This window comes from Ranitomeya imitator, chromosome 5 (assembly GCF_032444005.1).
Source record: "Ranitomeya imitator isolate aRanImi1 chromosome 5, aRanImi1.pri, whole genome shotgun sequence".
NCBI classification, from domain to species: Eukaryota; Metazoa; Chordata; class Amphibia; order Anura; family Dendrobatidae; genus Ranitomeya; species Ranitomeya imitator.
Window position 1 is genome coordinate 5,407,210 of NC_091286.1, and position 17,934 is coordinate 5,425,143.

At 51.2% G+C, this 17,934-nt stretch overlaps 1 protein-coding gene across 1 annotated transcript; it reads right to left on the reverse strand.

Moving 5' to 3' along the window:
• Window positions 1-10: 10 nt before the first annotated feature.
• GTPBP2 (GTP binding protein 2) lies at window positions 11-15,837 on the reverse strand. The gene is made up of 12 exons (XM_069768239.1): window positions 15,573-15,837; window positions 13,522-13,548; window positions 13,233-13,417; window positions 13,056-13,164; window positions 12,695-12,892; window positions 3,831-4,005; window positions 3,429-3,645; window positions 3,219-3,354; window positions 1,732-1,790; window positions 1,106-1,277; window positions 866-1,030; window positions 11-794 (listed from the first exon to the last, which is right to left on the reverse strand). Exons 1-12 carry the CDS (start codon window positions 15,720-15,722, stop codon window positions 630-632), a joined length of 1,758 nt encoding a protein of 585 aa, XP_069624340.1. The 5' UTR covers window positions 15,723-15,837; the 3' UTR covers window positions 11-629.
• Between the last annotated feature and the right edge of the window lie 2,097 nt (window positions 15,838-17,934).

Sequence of the window (17,934 nt, forward strand, 5' to 3'; positions counted from 1 at the left end):
GAGCGGCACCTGCAGCAAAACAATTTATTCTGTACAAAACGTGCAACATGAGAAACTTCACACAAGAGCAGTGCAGAACGGACGGTCCCGGCTCCACAGCCCGCCCTCTGCTGCAGAACGACCGGACGGTCCTGGCTCCACAGCCCGCGCTCTGCGGCAGAACGGACTGTCCCGGCTCCACAGCCCGCGCTCTGCGACAGAACGGACTGTCCCGGCTCCACAGCCCGCGCTCTGCGCCAGAACGGATGGACGGTCCCAGCTCCACAGCCCGCTCTCTGTGGCAGAACAGACGGGCGGTCCCGGCTCCACAACCCGTAATCCGCGGCCATGGCTACTGTTACCTCGTTTCATGAGCCCATTGTGCAGAATGTGCGGCCAACCTCAGCGCTGGCAGCGGGACCCTGGTGGTATTACAGCGTGATACGCCGCCCTCAGGCCCAGGACCCCTCTTTACCACGGGATGAGGAAACAGCCCAGAGTGTCTTTATAAAAATAAATGTAGAAAAGGGGCTAAAAACATTGTAAAAAAGCCTCAGCGGAGCAGTTTATAGAGGCCCCTGGTCACCGCGGTTTTATCTGTGACTCCTGATCTCCAGCACCAGGAAGAATAAGCAGTACTAGGGCAGGGGTCAGAGGGTGCAGGACTCTGCCGCGATGACCTGCAGGCTGCACACGTGTCCGATGCCCTTGGTGACGCCCTCGCGGAAGAGCAGCTTTGTGCCGAGCTTCAGATACTCCGGATGCTTGATGAAACGGAAGCGGACAACGGCCTTCTCCCCGGTCCTCAACTCCTCCTGCAAGGTGTGAAAATCATTATCCATCTCCCACTCTCACATCCGCCCTACACAGGCTACACCCCGCTCACCTTGCCATGTATGTGCTCCAGGACAGCCGTCTGCCTGACATTCCCCACGTGGACGGTGACCTGCACCCCTCGACGGCAGGAGGTGGCATGGAACAGGAGGACAATCTCCGCTTCAAACACCCAGCACACGGTGGGCAACATCTCTGGACTCACCAGCACCATCCCCTGTATCGGGGAACAACAACTCTCAGCATCAACGCCCAGCAGGATCGGGCAGAGGGAGCCACAGGGTGCACTCACCTTCCGCAGCAGGGAGCGGTTAAATGCCCCCAGGGCAAGGGTCGCAGCTTGTCCTGCCCGCAACACGCGGCAGGTGGAGCGGTTTCGCTGGATGCTGCACACTTTGAGAGGAAGGAAGCTTCCTGCATCGGTGGGCCCAACCACAAGGCGCTCGCCTTCCTTGCACACCCCACTGTGGAGACAAGATAATACAAGATCACAGGCCGCCAGTGTTCTGCCCCATACTATTATACTGGAACCAGCACAGACGTCATCTGTGGCACCCGGCTGACTCCAAAACTGCACCTACAAATCATGACGCGGGCGCTCTCCCTCCCGTCTACGCTCAGAAGGCGCATGCACGCTCCCTCCTGTCTACGTCCAGAAGGCTTATGGACGCTCCCTCCTGTCTACGCCCAGAAGGCTTATGGACGCTCCCTCCTGTCTACGCTCAGAAGACTTATGGACGCTCCCTCCCAGCGGGAGGACACAAGTGAAGGGGCAGCCACTAACAGAACAAATAAGCTGACCCATTAGAAACCTTCCTGCATATACGAGATCGGGGCAGACATCTGGGCTCTCAGCCTCCAATGGTAGAGGCTGCATACTACGCAGAGTATTATGCCCCTCCATGTTCCGGCACTCACCTGTACAGCGTTCCTCCCACCACCGTCCCTACTTCTGGCACGGTGTAGATCTCATCCACCTGTGAAGATATACAGACCTTTTATAATGCTGCCATGTCCTGCTGTCAGGAAATATGACGTATTTAATTCTTTATTATCGCGCACACAGCTCTGCTAATTCTAATCCCCTCATCTCCCCTCCCTCAAGAATGTGTTGGTTAGCAGAAACCAGTTCTTTGCAGCCATGTGCTTCCATTTGTCTATGAGAGTTATTCAGGATGGAATAACTCAACCTCAAGTAGTGGTATAGGTGTGAAAGTTACATATCTGGGATGTGCAATGATAAAGCTACACACCAGTGCCTTTCCTATTTTCCCATACCAGTAGTATCCGAGAAATGGATTACTACTTAACCGAGTCATACAGATACCTCGCGTTTAGACTTAATAGAACGCTAATCTCAAAATAAGATCAATATACGTTAGTTGTCCTTCCACGAGCCCCTCCCCAAGAGGTATGAGTAATAGACGAATTGACATAACGTCCAGAAAGGGGAGGGCATTCCAGGGTGAAGCCCACTAAGTGATGTCACGAGCAGAGGGTATTAGAGATTCAGCCTCATTTTAGGAGTGTCTTTGCCTACGAAGTCAGCTAACAGAAATTCTGTAATCTGCTGTGATGCATTGGGATGTGTTGCCCTTCCCCCAGCCACATGGCCTGCCATTATCTGAGAGAACTGTAAGTGCTTTTCACCTTTAAAGGGACTCTGTCACCTGAATTTGGAGGGAACAATCTTCAGCCAAGATTGCCTTGTGCAGGCATGTACTACGGAGGACAGAGAATAAACTTCAATCCAATATTGTAGCCGGCGGATAAGGAAAGGGTGAATCAAACACCCGAAAACCCCGTCCCTATGGCTGAAGATTGTTCCCTCCAAATTCAGGTGACAGAGTCCCTTTAATACCTTTTATTTTGTAATCGTTCTGTACATACTATAATTGTCTCATCTTTTAATATCATTTTTTCTACTTTTTGTAAACACTGCCTAATCTTTTTGGAGTATACGTTATAATATCTACTAGCTTTGTTTTCCTTGCTCTAAAACGTACCTCCAATGTCCTCTGAAGTAAATTACGCTACTGATTGGGTTGGCTCTTGACCCGCTATTAATCATAGGAATAGGAGCTGGTGGCAGCAGAGCGTACTGAGCTTGTTGGGTATAGATGGCAGTGACGGAAAGGGGTTTATAAGAGTATTGCCCGGCTGCGGCAGGGAATAGGTATATACCCCTCACTGCACGAGCCGGCAGTCTTTCTGGCGACCAATTATCCTAGGTGCAGTTCCCTGACTGACATGAGGGTAAGGGGGGCGCCTGAGAGATGCAACTTCCAAACCGAAACTGGGAAGTGGGATATAAATAAATCCCTGAAGAAAACCGGGGGCAACCAAACACCCCTGGTTCATGACACCTGCGCTCCCCAAAATCAGCACCAGGAGGCGACGCTTACCTGGAACTCCGGCAGCTGCTGCATCAGCTCCTCCTGCTCTCGGCTGTTTGTGAGCGGAGGTAAAATATTCAGGAAAACCTTCAGCAGATCTAGAGACTCTCCAGAGACGCTGGAGATGGCGAAGATCGGGGTGATACTAGGGACAGAAAAGACTGATCAGGCCAGGGATCCCTCGAGCACAGGGAGGGCCCTACTTCCTCCATTTCTTACTTTGGTGACTGGGCGAACTGCGCAGCGGTGACTGCGTCGTCCTCAGAACGCACCATGAAAGGAACCTTGTTACAGCCGGGCTGTTTAAGGGTGCGCTCCAGCTGCCGCAGTGTCCTCTCCACCGTGGCCGGGGAGCAGAGGTCCACCTTACTGACCACCAAGAAGAAAGGCACCTTCAGAGCCATGGCCAATCCCAGGTGCTCCCGCGTGGTCCCCGCTGCAGAGAGAAGGAGATGTGACTGCGCTGTTTATGCACAATGCCCCACAAGTTGCTGCACCCCAAAACTAATCAAGTGGATGTGATATTAGGGAGCAGAGAGGGGACCAGGGGGCGCCATTCCAAGCCGCTTCTCAGTATGGAAGTCCCACCGGTTTCCAACACCCAGGCTGCAGGACACTTACCGATCCCGGTGTTGGCGCTCACCACCAGCATGGCAAAGTCTGGACAGTAGCTGGTGAGGCCGAAGATGGTCGTCTTCAAGTACTTGTGGTGACCAGCGAGGTCAATGAATGTGATCATTTTGGACGCACTTTCACAGATCTGCTCCGCCGTGCGAGACTCGCTGTAATTCACCACCTGCCACAGAAGACAGACCGGCTAAGTGCCGCCATCCCCAGCTCATCTACCCAGAATGCTGCCATCGTCTGGCACCACACCCCCATCAATGCCCCAATCCCCAAATCACTACCCTCCCCATCATTGAACCTCAAGCACCCCAAACTCACACCACTCCCCCCATAATTGCTTGCCCCATACACATCATCCCCCCCTGACCATCCCTCCATATACATCAACCCCCCGCCCCCTCATCGTCCCAACCCCCAATGCACATCACCTATCGGCCTAACCCCCACTCCGTGTCCCTCTAAACATAGTCTCAATCCTCACCACACATCCCCTATGGGCCTTTTAGTCATTGCCTTGATCCCCTCACCAAGCCTCTCTTCGTCATTGTGCCCACCCAAGATGCTCCCTCTTCCAATGTCATCAACCCAACCAATTCCCAACCACACAATCCCTCTCATCACCATCCCAACCCCGCATGTCATTGTTCCAACCCCACCACATCCCCCATATTCCCTCGTCATCACCCCACCACACCCGCTCTCTTCATCATCCCTGCCAGTCCCCCCCTCCCCAATGTCCTCATACCAACCTCCACCCCATGTCTCCCCCCCCAGTCAGTGTCCCAAACCCCACTCCCTGGTCCTCTCTTCATCCCATCCCCCACCCCAATCAACATCCCAACTCATCCCCCAAATCAATGTCCCAACTCTACACCCAGTCATCCTTCCTTCATTTAATCCCCAAACCCACATCGCCGTCCACCCCTCGTCCTTCCTTCATCCCATCACCCACATCCCCCCAGTCAACATCCCCCACCCCTTGTCCTTCCTTCATCCCATCCCCCACATACACATACCCCCATCTTCACTTGTCTTCCCCCTGACATCCACTCCTCATCCAGTCCCCCCCCACCCATATACCCATCCTCGTTCCATACATACACATGTGCGTATGTACGGTGAGGCAGTGAAAATAAGTATATGCTAGGGTCGCTATGTATCCCCCTAGGATGCACACAGCAGCGTGTTAGACCCGCTGGAGTGCATTGCAGTCACAGATATGACTGAGGTTGCAGTGCAGAATAAAAGTAGGTTTGGTCTTGGACAAGCTATTGGGCCAAGGCAGACTTAAGAAAACCCGGCATGGGCTTTTATTTTGGAGCGCACTACAGGATGGTAGTAGGGCGGTCCGCTTCCTCCAGACCGGGTCTTAAAAGTGGCCCGTGGCCACAGATTCCATATAAAAACCCTGCAGAGGGTTGGGTGTTTCAGTCTTTGTTTGCAATCTGCAGAGCAGGTTGATCTGTAACATCCGGCTTAGGTTTGACGTAAACATAGAGCCAAGGGAAGTGAACATCTGGCGCCCCCTCAGCGTGACACAGTGGTGCAGTCACTGACAGCAACCGGTCTCGGATACTGACTGTTTTGATGCCGCGGCTGCGATCCGGAGAATTCCGTTTGCTTTTCATTTCTGTGTTTTTAGACAATAAAGACTTTTGCATTGAAACTTACTGGGTCACTGCCTCATTGCCGCACGGTGTGAACACTGCCACACTACAACATGGTGGAGAATGTGGGCACTGTGAACTGAGGCAAACCCCAAAGCATGCTGCATGTCAGTGCGTAAACCTGCAACCCTACAGCTCAAGCCTGTTAAAAAAATGGAGGAAATACTCAAGCAGTTGTCTCTCACCCAGCAACGGCAGCAGGAGCAACATCAATAGCAGAGGCAGAAGACTCATTAGCTGATCCTACAGCAGATCGCGACTCTCAGACGTCCACACCAGCCACCTCCATCCGTTCGGAGGCCCGCTACAAAGTCCAGTCAGCACTAAGTAAGATGGGTTCTAAGGACGACATGGAGGCCTTCCTCACCGTGTTTGAGCGCACTGCAGAGCGGGAGAGCCTGCCATTTTTCCAGTGGACTGAAGTGGTGGCCCCTTTCCTGACGCGCGATGACCAGAAGGCCTACTTTGACCTCAGTCAGGATGATGCCAGGCACTATGAGAAACTGAGAGGCGAAATCCTTGCCCGACTAGGGATTAGTACGTACGTATGTGCACAACGGGTGTACCAGTGGTCCTGTGCAGAGTCTCGCCCCGCCAGGTCTCAGGCATATGACTTGCTGCAGCTGGTAAAAAAAAAAAAAAAAAAAACCTTAGCCCCTCTCCAGATGGTAGAGAGGGGAGGTGGTCGATTGGCTAGCGAGAACTCTGCTAGCTGTGATTCAGGGTTGAGTGGGCCAAGGGGATCCCGGCACCTTAGACCAAGTGGTTGCACTGGTTGACCGGCGTATGGACTTTATACGGGACACTGCTCCACTACGTTTAGCACATCAGGCCCCGCCAGCCCAGGAGCTTAGGAACGTTCCACGACCCTCTGCTGGGGCCAACCAGGACCAAGCCCGTACTAAGGGGGTAACCAAAAGTGAGTGACAAGAGACACGTTTCCCCTAAACTGGTCCCGGGGGTCCAGTCCTGCTGCAACTATTAGGTGTTGGTGGTGCCAAGGGCCCTGACGTGTGGCTGCCAACTGACCCCTGAATCCATGGACTACGGGTTTCCTCGATGTACGCCTAGGCTGTTTTCGCTGTGGATCCGTTCGTTCAAGCGGGTAACCAGCATCTGTGCCAGGTGCGCGTAAACTGACACCAGGCCGAGGCCCTCCTGGACTCAGGAAGCCTAGCGACACTTGAGCATGGGTCATTAGTCTTGGGCTTAAAATCCACTGGGAAAAAAGTGGTTGTGGTTTGTATACATAGTGAACTCAGAGGTTTCTTTTTCCACTTCGTGGTGGGAGTGGTGAAGACCCTTCCGTATGGGACAGGGTTGGGAAGAGACTTGCCCCTGTTCTGGTCCCTGTGGAAGTCTAGGGTTAACCCTCGCAAAGTAAATGTTATTCCAAGCGTGGAACCCAAAGATCCCAAGTCAGGGATAACTGCCGTAGGGGGAAGAGGTCGCCAACATAGGGACAATGTGTAACCCCGATAGGTTTCCCCTTGAGGTATTTGGCAGGAGAGGTTGAAGAGACCCCTTCGATTCCCCAAGCTGGAAGTGTCCCCTGGTAAGTTCTGGACCGCTCAGCTCCAGGATCCCACTCTTGCCCAGGCACAAGAAAGGGTGGTAGAAATAAATGGGGGTAGCTCAGCAACCAGGTGCCGAGGCGGTTTCCCCCCCACACCTCACACATGGCTATCAACCAGGATTTGTTCTACAAGGTGGATAAAATCCAGGATGAAATGGTGGAACAACTAGTGGTGCCCCAGTCATACCGTCGAGCAATGCTAGAGATAGCTCACACCCACATGCTTGGGGGGGGGGGGGGGGAGGGGGTTTGAACACTTAGGGGTAAAGAACACCCAAGAACATATGCTGCAGTGGTTCTTTTGGCCGGGATTTATGCTGAGGTGCAGAGTTAGGCCGGCTTCACACTCAGCGTATGAAAATACGGTCCGTATATTACAGCCGTAATACGCTGAAAAGTCCCGAAAATAGTGGTCCGTAGCTCCTCCATAGGCAGGGTGTATCAGCGTATTTTGCGCGTGGCATCCTCCGTATGTAATCCGTATGGCATCCATACTGCGTGTTTTTATCGCAGGCTTGCAAAACCGACATACGGCTATACAAGGGATCCATGTGTAAAAAAACCATAAAAACATATATACTGTCTATATATATCTATCTCTCTCTCTATCTATCAGTAGACACATATGTATATATATTAATATTTCATCCAGCGCGATATAGCAGAAAGCCGGTAATTCAATTACCGGCTTTTGCTTTCTCCTTCCTAAACCCGACATGATATGAGACATGGTTTACATACAGTAAACCATCTCATATCACCATTTTTTTTGCATATTCCACACTACTGTTAGTAGTGTGTCTATGCAAAATTTGGCCGTTCTAACTAGTAAATTAAAGGGACACTGTCACCTGAATTTGGAGGGGACAATCTTCAGCCATGGAGGCGGGGTTTTTGATTCACCCTTTCCTTACCTGCTGGCTGCAATATTGGATTGAAGTTCATTCTCTGTCCTCCGTAGTACATGCCTGCACAAGGTGCAATCTTGCCTTGCGCAGGTGTGTACTATGGAGGACAGAGAATGAACTTCAATCCAATATTGCAGCCAGCATGCAGCCAGCGGGTAAGGAAAGGGTGAATCAAACACCCAAAAAACCCGCCTCCATGGCTGAAGATTGTTCCCTCCAAATTCAGGTGACAGTGTCCCTTTAAGGGGTTAAATGGCGGAAAAAATTGGCATGGGCTCCCGCACAATTTTCTCCGCCAGAGTAGTAAAGCCAGTGACTGAGGGCAGATATTAATAGCCTGGAGAGGGTCCATGGGTCCATTTCCTAGAAAGCTCCCTGGCTCGAGTTCATATGAGGACAACCAGCAGAGGGCGCCTCTTATGAACTCGAGCCAGGGAGCTTTCTAGGAAAGTTCCGACGATCTAGGAACAGCCAGCAGAGGGCGCCTCACCGCAAATGCAGGTAAATATAGGTCATTGACCTACTTTACCTACATTCTCCGGGGTTTTGCAGACATGAGCAAAGTTGCATTAGCAAAGGTGGCTGCAAAATATTTTAACCCCTTCAGATGGATTTACATCGTTGGACTTTACAGATCTGCGGAAGGTATGTATATTGTTGGTTTATTATGTTTTTTTTGTTACAGAACGAGGGTCATCAGTGATTGGATTGGGCGTTCAATAAAATAGTAAAACAACCTTTGTTTTTATTTCATTAAAATAATTTTTAATAATGTGTTTGTGTATTTTTTTAACCCTTTACTAGTATTGGATTAATAATGGATAGGTGTCATAATTGACGCCTCTCCATTATTAATTTGGCTTAATGTCACCTTACAATAGCAAGGTGACATTAACCCTTCATTACCCCATATCCCACCGCTACACAGGAATGGGAAGAGAGTGGCCAAGTGCCAGAATAGGCGCATCTTCCAGATGTGCCTTTTCTGGGGTGGCTGGGGGCAGATGTTTTTAGCCAGGGGGGGCCCAATAACCGTGGACCCTCTCCAGGCTATTAATATCTGCCCTCAGTCACTGGCTTTACTACTCTGGCGGAGAAAATTGTGCGGGAGCCCACGCCAATTTTTTCCGCCATTTAACCCCTTAATTTACTAGCTCGAACGGCCAAATTTTACATAGACACACTACTAACATTAGTAGTGTGTAATATGCAAAAAAAATGGTGATATGAGATGGTTTACTGTATGTATCCATGTCTCATATGTCGGGTTTTAGGAAGGAGAAAGCAAAAGCCGGTAATTGAATTACCGGCTTTAAAGCTGTCTAGCGCTGGAAGAAATATTAATATATATACCTATATGTGTCTCAATGATATATATATCTATATATATATATCTATATATATATATATATCTATATATATATATATATATATATATATATCTATTCTATGTGTACACATTTATTCTACTGTAAGCTGTCAGTGTGATTTTACTGTACACCGCACTGAATTGCCGGCTTTTCTCGCTAACACCGCTGCGTATTTCTCGCAAGTCACACTGCTGGTCCGTGTGTAATCCGTATTTTTGGGGCTTCCATAGACTTTCATTGACGTTTTATTTGCGCAATACGGTGACAAACGCAGCATGCTGCGATTTTCTACGGCTGTAGAAAGCCGTATAATACTGATCAGTTTAATACGGCAGATAGGAGCAGGGGCATAGAGAATAATTGTGCCGTATGTTTTGCGAGTTTTACGGACGTAGTTTCTGCGCTATTACGTCCGTAAAACTCCCAAGTGTGAAGCCGGCCTTAGGCCGAGGTCACACTTGCAAGTCTCTAGCATCAATACCCGGCCCTGCCGCCAGCACTCAGGACCAGAGTATTCCGCTGCATATAAATACATGAAGCCGCACACTCCGGTCCTAAGTGCCGCCAGGTAATGATGCGAGAGACTCGCGTGACATAGTCACGATCCCCGGGTAAGGGTACGGATGAACGAATACCGAGTGCCAGAAGCCCGGCGGCAAGCAATCGCAGCCAAAGTGAAGCAAATGCTCCAGTTAGAAGTCATCAAGGAATCCCGGAGTGAGTGTGATTCCAAAGCCAGACAGGGCATAATAATTTCCATAAATTGAATGAGGTGTCAAAGTTTGACCTCTATTCAATGCCCCGGGTGGACGAGCTGATCGAGAGACTGGGGAAGGCCCAGTACTTCACCACGCTCAATCTCACCAAAGGTGACTGTCAGAGACGGCGAAAGAAAAGACCACTTTTACCACATCAGAGGTAAAATCAATATGTCGCCTTGCCTTTTGGGTTACATGGGGCTCCGGCCACATTCCAGAGGCTGATGGACGTAGTGTTAGAGCCTCATCGGAAATACGTGTCGGACTATTTAAATGAAATAGTCATCTTTAGTGCGGATTGGAATATCCAACGCTACCAGGTATAAGCAGTGCTGGAGTCTCTCAGAAGCGCGGGATTAACCGCGAACCCAAAGAAGTGCGCGATAAAGTACCGGGGCTTCCGTGAGACCTAGGGTACGTGATCAGCCGTGGGGTTATCAAACCCCAAATAAACGAGATCAAGGCCATTCGAAATTGGCCCGAGCCATTAAGTACTAAACAGGTGAGGGCATTCCTCAGCATTATTGAGTACTACCGCTGGTTTATACCCAATTTTGCTGGGAGATCGGCACCCTTAAAATGATCTGTTAAAGATTAAAAAGTCGATTATCATCCGGTGGAATCCTCAAGCAGAGGAAGCATTCCAGTCTCTGAAGTCATGTTGTGTGTACAGCCAGACCTCATCAGCCACAATTTCAAGGAAACATTTATCGTGCAAACAGATGCCTCAGATGTAGGTCCGGGAGCGGTACTGTCGCAAGAGGTGAACAAGGATGAGCATCCAGTCACCTACTCGAGCAGGAAACTGACCCCGGCTGACAAATTATAGCATAATGGAGGAGGAGTGCTTGGCGATTAAGTGGGTCTTGGAGTTCCTACGCTACTATTTCCTCAGGCGTCAGTTTCGGACCATTCACCCCTCGTGTGATTGAGTAATGTGAAGGACAGGAATGCTCGGGTCACCAGATGGTTCCTGTCCTTACAAAATTTTAGTTTTTGGGTGGAACAGTGGGCGAGGAAGCCACAGTGAAATGCGAATGGCCTGTATCGTGGCAAGTGTTCAACCCCATAAGTTTGAACAGAGGCGTGGGGTGGGGGAGATATGTGAGGGGAATTATATGCGAGGGTCACTGTGTCCCCCAGGATGCGCATTGAGGCCGCTGGAGTGCATTGCAGTCACAGGTATAGCTGAGGTTGCAGTGTAGAATAAAATTATGTTTGGTCTTGGTCAAGCTATTTGGCCAAGGCAGATTTAAGAAAACCATAGTAACAGTTAGTAAGGCCGAAAAAAGACATTTGTCCATCCAGCTCAGCCTATATTCCATCATAATAAATCCCCAGATCTACGTCCTTCTACAGAACCTAATAATTGTATGATACAATATTGTTCTGCTCCAGGAAGACATCCAGGCCTCTCTTGAACCCCTCGACTGAGTTCGCCATCACCACCTACTCAGGCAAGCAATTCCAGATTCTCACTGCCCTAACAGTAAAGAATCCTCTTCTATGTTGGTGGAAAAACCGAGCAAGGGCTTTTATTTTTGGAGTGACCTGCAGGATGGTAGTGGTGCAGTTCACTCTCTCCAGCCAGGTCTTAAAAAGTGGCCCATGGTCACAGATTCCATTTAAAAACCCTGCAGCAAAGTATGGGTGTGCCAGTCTTGGTTTGCAAACTGCAGAGCAGATGGCTCTGCAAAATCCAGCTTGTGTGAAGTCAACACAGAGTCAAGGGAAGCACAACACCTGGCGCCCCCTCAACATGTCACGGTGGTGCACCCACGGCAACTGGTTTCGGAGAAAGACTTTTGATGCCTGGGAGGATACAGTTTGATTTTAATTTGTGTGTTTTTGGACAATAAAGGCCTTTGTGTGGAACTTCACTGGGTCACTGCCTCATTACCGCACGTGAACCCCACAGCACTACAGTACGTGTATACACACATCCCCCACCCCTTGTCAATGTCCCAAGCCCCACACCACACATCCCACTTAATCCCATCCCCCAGTCAACGTCCTGACCGACACCCCCCACATCAATCCCCACTTCATCCCATCCCCCCACGTACCCAATCTTCACTAGTCATCTCCGCCCAACATCCATCCCTCCGCACACCCTCTATTCCCAGAACCTCACATCCCTAGTCTTCCCTCATCATACCCCCGGCACGGCCCACACCATCGCTCGTCATCCCCCCATCATTGCCCACATCACCCTTTTCATAATCCCTACCTATTCCCCCCCACGTCATCCCATCCGCCACCACCCAACCGACTACATCCCCCTCTTCATAATCCCATCAGTCCCTCCCAACATCATAAGGATCCTCACCTCCCCGGTCAACATCCCGACCCTTCCCCCCCACATCTACGTCCCCCACCCCCTCATCCTTTCTTCACGTACCCCATCTTCACTAGTCATCTCTCTGACCCATCCCACCCACTCGTATGGTCCCATCCCTCCCATTTACCCACAGTTGTTCCGTGTACACACAAATGCACACTCACTTCCCAGCACCTCACATCCCCAGTCTTCCCTCGTTATCCCCCATCATCTCCTGACATTGCTTCGACCTTCTCACCTCCCCTTTGCTATTGAACCCGAGGATCTCGAAGCTTATGCTGGACGTGCGCCCAGACTGGATTTCATGTAGATGGCGGAAGAGATTGAGTCTGGCGCGGCCACGGCCGTTATCCAGCTCCCCCTGTGTGAGGACGCCCAGGAGAGTCGACTTTCCAGAATCCACATTTCCCAAGACAGCGACGCGCAAATCTAGAAACTGACAACAACAAAAAAAAGAAAAATCAGCAGCGTCTCTTCAATTTAGGTGGGTTAAGACTGGAAGATCGGAGTGACAGCGGCTCCAGGACGAGGTGGGATGGCCTCAATCATAGTAACGAGCGACTGGTGGGACACCCCACTTCCACCTCACTCGGCGGTACCTGCTGGTTGTCCGGGACTTTGCGGATCAGAACTTCCGTTATCTTCCTGGGGGAGTCGCTGTCGTAATCCACCTCGCGCTCTCGCAGCACTGTGATGTCCGCACCGACCCTGCACAAAGAGGCGACATGTCAGACGTGAGGTGGCGGCACGCGGCACACATAGGAAGGCCGCCATACTTCTCTGCCATCCGATGCAGCGTGTGCAGGGACGCCCGCATCTCCTCCTCAGATAGCCCCACCAGGAGACCGTTGTCCTCCACACCGATCTGATAGACAGCCTCGCCGCGTCCCTCCTGAAGCCGCCATTTCATCTGCGTCACCAGGTGCTCGAAGCGATACTGTGAGGGGTTCACCAGCTTCAGCTGCGAGAGACGGGGGACACGATCAGGGCGGACACTGGTGACGCCGAGGGGGGGAAAGGTCCCGCAGTGACATCAGTACATGGAGGCAGCAGGTCGAAACTCACCTTGTATTCTATGTTCCCCTCCTCCGCCTGTAACAAGAGCAGATGGCACATCAGTCATGGTGTAAACACATCTACAGCAGTCCTCACGGCCCACCACAGGTCATGTTTTCAGGATTTCCATGGAGTTGCACAGGTAAGAGAATACCTGATGTCTTCACGATATTCCCATTACCTGTGCAACACCATGGAAATCCTGAAAACATGTCCCGTGGTGGGCCGTGAGGACTGGAGTTTGGGAAATACTGATCTACAGCGAGAAGGAAGGGGAAGACTCGTGGCCAGAGGGGGCACGGAAGGAAGGAGGAAGGCACAGAAGAGGAGGAAGAACGTGGGGGCACGGAAGGAAGGAGGAAACCACAGAAGACGAGGTAGAAGTAAGAAGAAGGAGGGGGCACGGAAGAGGAAGGCACAGAAGAGGAAGAAGAAGGGGGCACAGAAGGAAGGAGGAAGGCACAGAAGAGGAGGAAGAAGGAGGGGGCACAGAAGAGGAAGAAGCAGGAAGGAGGGGGCACAGAAGAGGAAGGAAGAAGGAGGGGGCACAGAAGAGGAAGGAAGAAGGAGGGGGCACAGAAGAGGAAGGAAGAAGGAGGGGGCACAGAAGAGGAAGGAAGAAGGAGGGGGCACAGAAGAGGAAGAAGAAGGGGGCACAGAAGGAAGGAAGGAGGAAGGCACAGAAGAGGAGGAAGAAGGAGGGGGCACAGAAGAGGAAGAAGCAGGAAGGAGGGGGCACAGAAGAGGAAGGAAGAAGGAGGGGGCACAGAAGAGGAAGGAAGAAGGAGGGGGCACAGAAGAGGAAGGAAGAAGAAGGGGGCACAGAAGAGGAAGGAAGAAGGAGGGGGCACAGAAGAGGAAGGAAGAAGGAGGGGGCACAGAAGAGGAAGAAGCACGGTCAGAGGAGGAAGGGGGCGGAGGAAGGAGGAGGCAAGGCCGGGGCGGAGGAGAGCACCCACCGTACAGCCCCCAAATGTAATGCCCCCGCCCACTGTTACCCGCGTATGCTCTGCCCTGGGTGCCTGCCCCTAACACTCACCCCCCCCCCCCCCCCGTTATAGTGTACCTATCCTCCCACCAGTATAATATCGGTGTTGCGCCGTCAGGCAGTGTAACATTCCTCGCTCTATATATAACGGCGGATGCAGACGGCTCCAGGAATAACATCAGCCGAAAGACGACAGAAATAACACAAGGAGTAAACAACCGAGGGCAGAACATGATGTACGGGGGACATAGATCACTACATAGAACAGGGGGCCGCACACTATACACATAGCACCATATATGAGTATATAGGGGCAGCATATTACACACAGGGGGCAGAATATTAGTATATTACACAGGGCGGTATATCAGCATATTACACACAGGGGACTGAATATCAGTATATATTACACAGGGGGGGCGGAATATCAGTATATATTACACAGGGGGGGCGGTACATCAGTATATATTACACAGGGGGCAGTATATCAGTATATATTACACAGGGGGCAGTATATCAGCATATTACACACAGGGGACGGAATATCAGTATATATTACACAGGGGGGGCGGTATATCAGTATATATTACACAGGGCGGTATATCAGCATATTACACACAGGGGACTGAATATCAGTATATATTACACACAGGGGACGGAATATCAGTATATATTACACAGGGGGGGCGGTACATCAGTATATATTACACAGGGGGGGCGGTACATCAGTATATATTACACAGGGGGGGCGGTACATCAGTATATATTACACAGGGGGGCGGTATATCAGGATATATTACACAGGGGGGGCGGTATATCAGTATATATTACACAGGGGCGGTATATCAGGATATATTACACAGGGGGGGGCGGTATATCAGTATATATTACACAGGGGCGGTATATCAGGATATATTACACAGGGGGGGCGGTATATCAGTATATATTACACAGGGGGGGGCGGTATATCAGGATATATTACACAGGGGGGGGCGGTATATCAGTATATATTACACAGGGGGGGGCGGTATATCAGGATATATTACACAGGGGGGGCGGTATATCTCGTCACCTCGGGCGGCAGGTACGGGGGGTTGTTGCTTTTGGCTCCGCGGCTCCGGCTCTTCCCGGCTTTCTTGGTCTTGGTTCCGGCTTTCCCTCGGGCCCCGGTCGCTCCGCCGCACGGCCCCGGCCCGAAGAGCTCAAACACCCGAGGCTCCATCCCCGAGACCCCGGCGCGGCGCCCCCCCAGTGAGGGCTCTGCCTCCCGACTGCTGCCACAACCCGGTCTGACAACCAGCAGAGACCCCGGCACCTGAAAAGGCCTGGCCACACCCATCAGTCGCCAAGCACCGGCCAATCCTGGACTCCGCACTCACCAGAACCCGCCCACTCCGCGCTTGTGTTTGGATTTAAACTCCCCGCCCAAAACTCCGCCCACCTTCATACTTTTCTGTAACCACGCCCACAACACGGAATGTCAACAATCAGACCACGCCCAGGAGCTGATTAAATTGCATCACCCGCGCAGTGACTTATGGGAGTCGTAGTGCGCAGTTCTCACGCCCCCCATTACGTCACCTACCTACCACCGGCTCAGTATTACCCAGCTCATTTACATAAACCACACCCCGCAGTCTTACAGACGCTTGCGTCAGGTAAAGTCATGTGACCGGCACTGCTGGCTGGTGTAATGTGCCGCAACCTCTGACGTCACACATCTCAGTCTTAAAGGGGAAGACTCAGTACATCACGTGATATAGAAGATGCTAAGCACAGCCTAAATAGGGGAGGTGCACAGTCATAGGTGCCCAAACCTGAACGTATACAATATAAAGTGACTAGCACACTCCAGGGTGTTGTGATGCAAAAAAGTGGGGATTTATTACATACAGTAAATCACAAACGTTTCGGTCGATACTGGACCTTCATCAGTGTGCTAGAGTGACACTCTATTAGCGGTGGATACCGCATTTATCCCTAGTGTCCTGGCGTACTGACAGCTCTTTTGAGCCTCAGCGCCACCCATTATTCTGACTCACCGTCAGTTGACCAGCCTGGTTCTGTTTCTTCCCGGCTTGTTGCTTTTTTTCCAGCATGTCTGATTGATGCAAATCCGAGTAGTCTATTGTTTTGGGGCCATACAAGTATACAATTATACCTAGCACACTGATGAAGGTCCAGTATCGACCGAAACGTTTGTGATTTACTGTATGTAATAAATCCCCACTTTTTTGCATCACAACACCCTGGAGTGTGCTAGTCACTTTATATTCAGTACATCACGTGGACTCTGCGAGGGAGGGGCTTTATAAGTAACGTGACATCACGAAGTGGGCGGAGCTTGACACCTGGGAGTTGTAGTTCTCTCTGGCTATAGTGACGCAGAGCAGGAGAGCTGTAAACACAAAACGAGAGCGATTACTGTCGTCCCTGACGTCGCGGGGTGTGTGGTGCAGGAGACGTCACCGATGGCCCTGGACCCTGCTGGGCGCCGTGCGAGACCAAAGCTCTAGTCAGCCCCCGACCAACGCCATAGGTGACCACAACCACGAGAGTCACAAGGAGAAATCCCAGAAAGTCCCCGCGTCTGATGGTGGAACATAAGTATTTGGTCACCTCTCACAGGCCGGTAACTTCTTCTTTAACCCCTTTGTGCCATTAGACGTACGATCCCGTCCATGTGACGCGGGCCCTGCTTCCCATGGACGGGACACTGCGTCACAGGCGACGGGGGAGCAGACCGTGACCATCACAGCTGACATCCGCTCACGGGCCGCCCCCGGCACATCATACATGATCGCAGTGTTCCGGCGGCACAGGGGAGCATCGCACAGGGAGGGGGCTCCCCACGTGCTTCCCTGAGACCCTCGGAGCAACGCGATGTGATCGTGTTAGGCTAGGTTCACATTGCGTTAGGGCAGTCCGTTAGCGCATACGCTAGCTGATTGCGCTAACGCAATGTCCCAAAAGGGATCACGTTTGGCGATCCCGCTAGCGCAGATGCCCGATCTGCGCTAGCGAGGAACGGAACGCGAATGCTGCAAGCAGCGTCCGAGGTCCGTCCGAAACTAACGGGACATCGCTAGCGCATGCCGAAAAGAAATTCATGAATAGCTGGTTTTTGGTCATTTTGCCTCACAAAAATCGGAATAAAAAGCGATCAAAAAATGTCATGTGCCCGAAAATGTTACCAATAAAAACGTCAACTCGTCCCGCAAAAAACAAGACCTCACATGACTCTGTGGACCAAAATATGGAAAAATTATAGCTCTCAAAATGTGGAGACACAAAAACAATTTTTTGCAATAAAAAGCGTCTTTCAGTGTGTGACGGCTGCCAATCATAAAAATCCGCTAAAAAACCCGCTCTAAAAGTAAAGCAAACCCCCCTTCATCACCCCCTTAGTTAGGGAAAAATTAAAAAAATGTATT

Bases quoted from the DNA above. Each gene is read 5' to 3' on its own strand.
- GTPBP2 (XM_069768239.1), bottom strand. From the start codon at position 15,722: ATGGAGCCTCGGGTGTTTGAGCTCTTCGGGCCGGGGCCGTGCGGCGGA. The intron at 3,355-3,428 runs GTAAGAAATGGA...TTCTGTCCCTAG, and splicing joins CAGTTCGCCCAGTCACCAAA to TATCACCCCGATCTTCGCCA. The intron at 1,278-1,731 runs GTGAGTGCCGGA...TTGTCTCCACAG, and splicing joins GTGGGAGGAACGCTGTACAG to TGGGGTGTGCAAGGAAGGCG.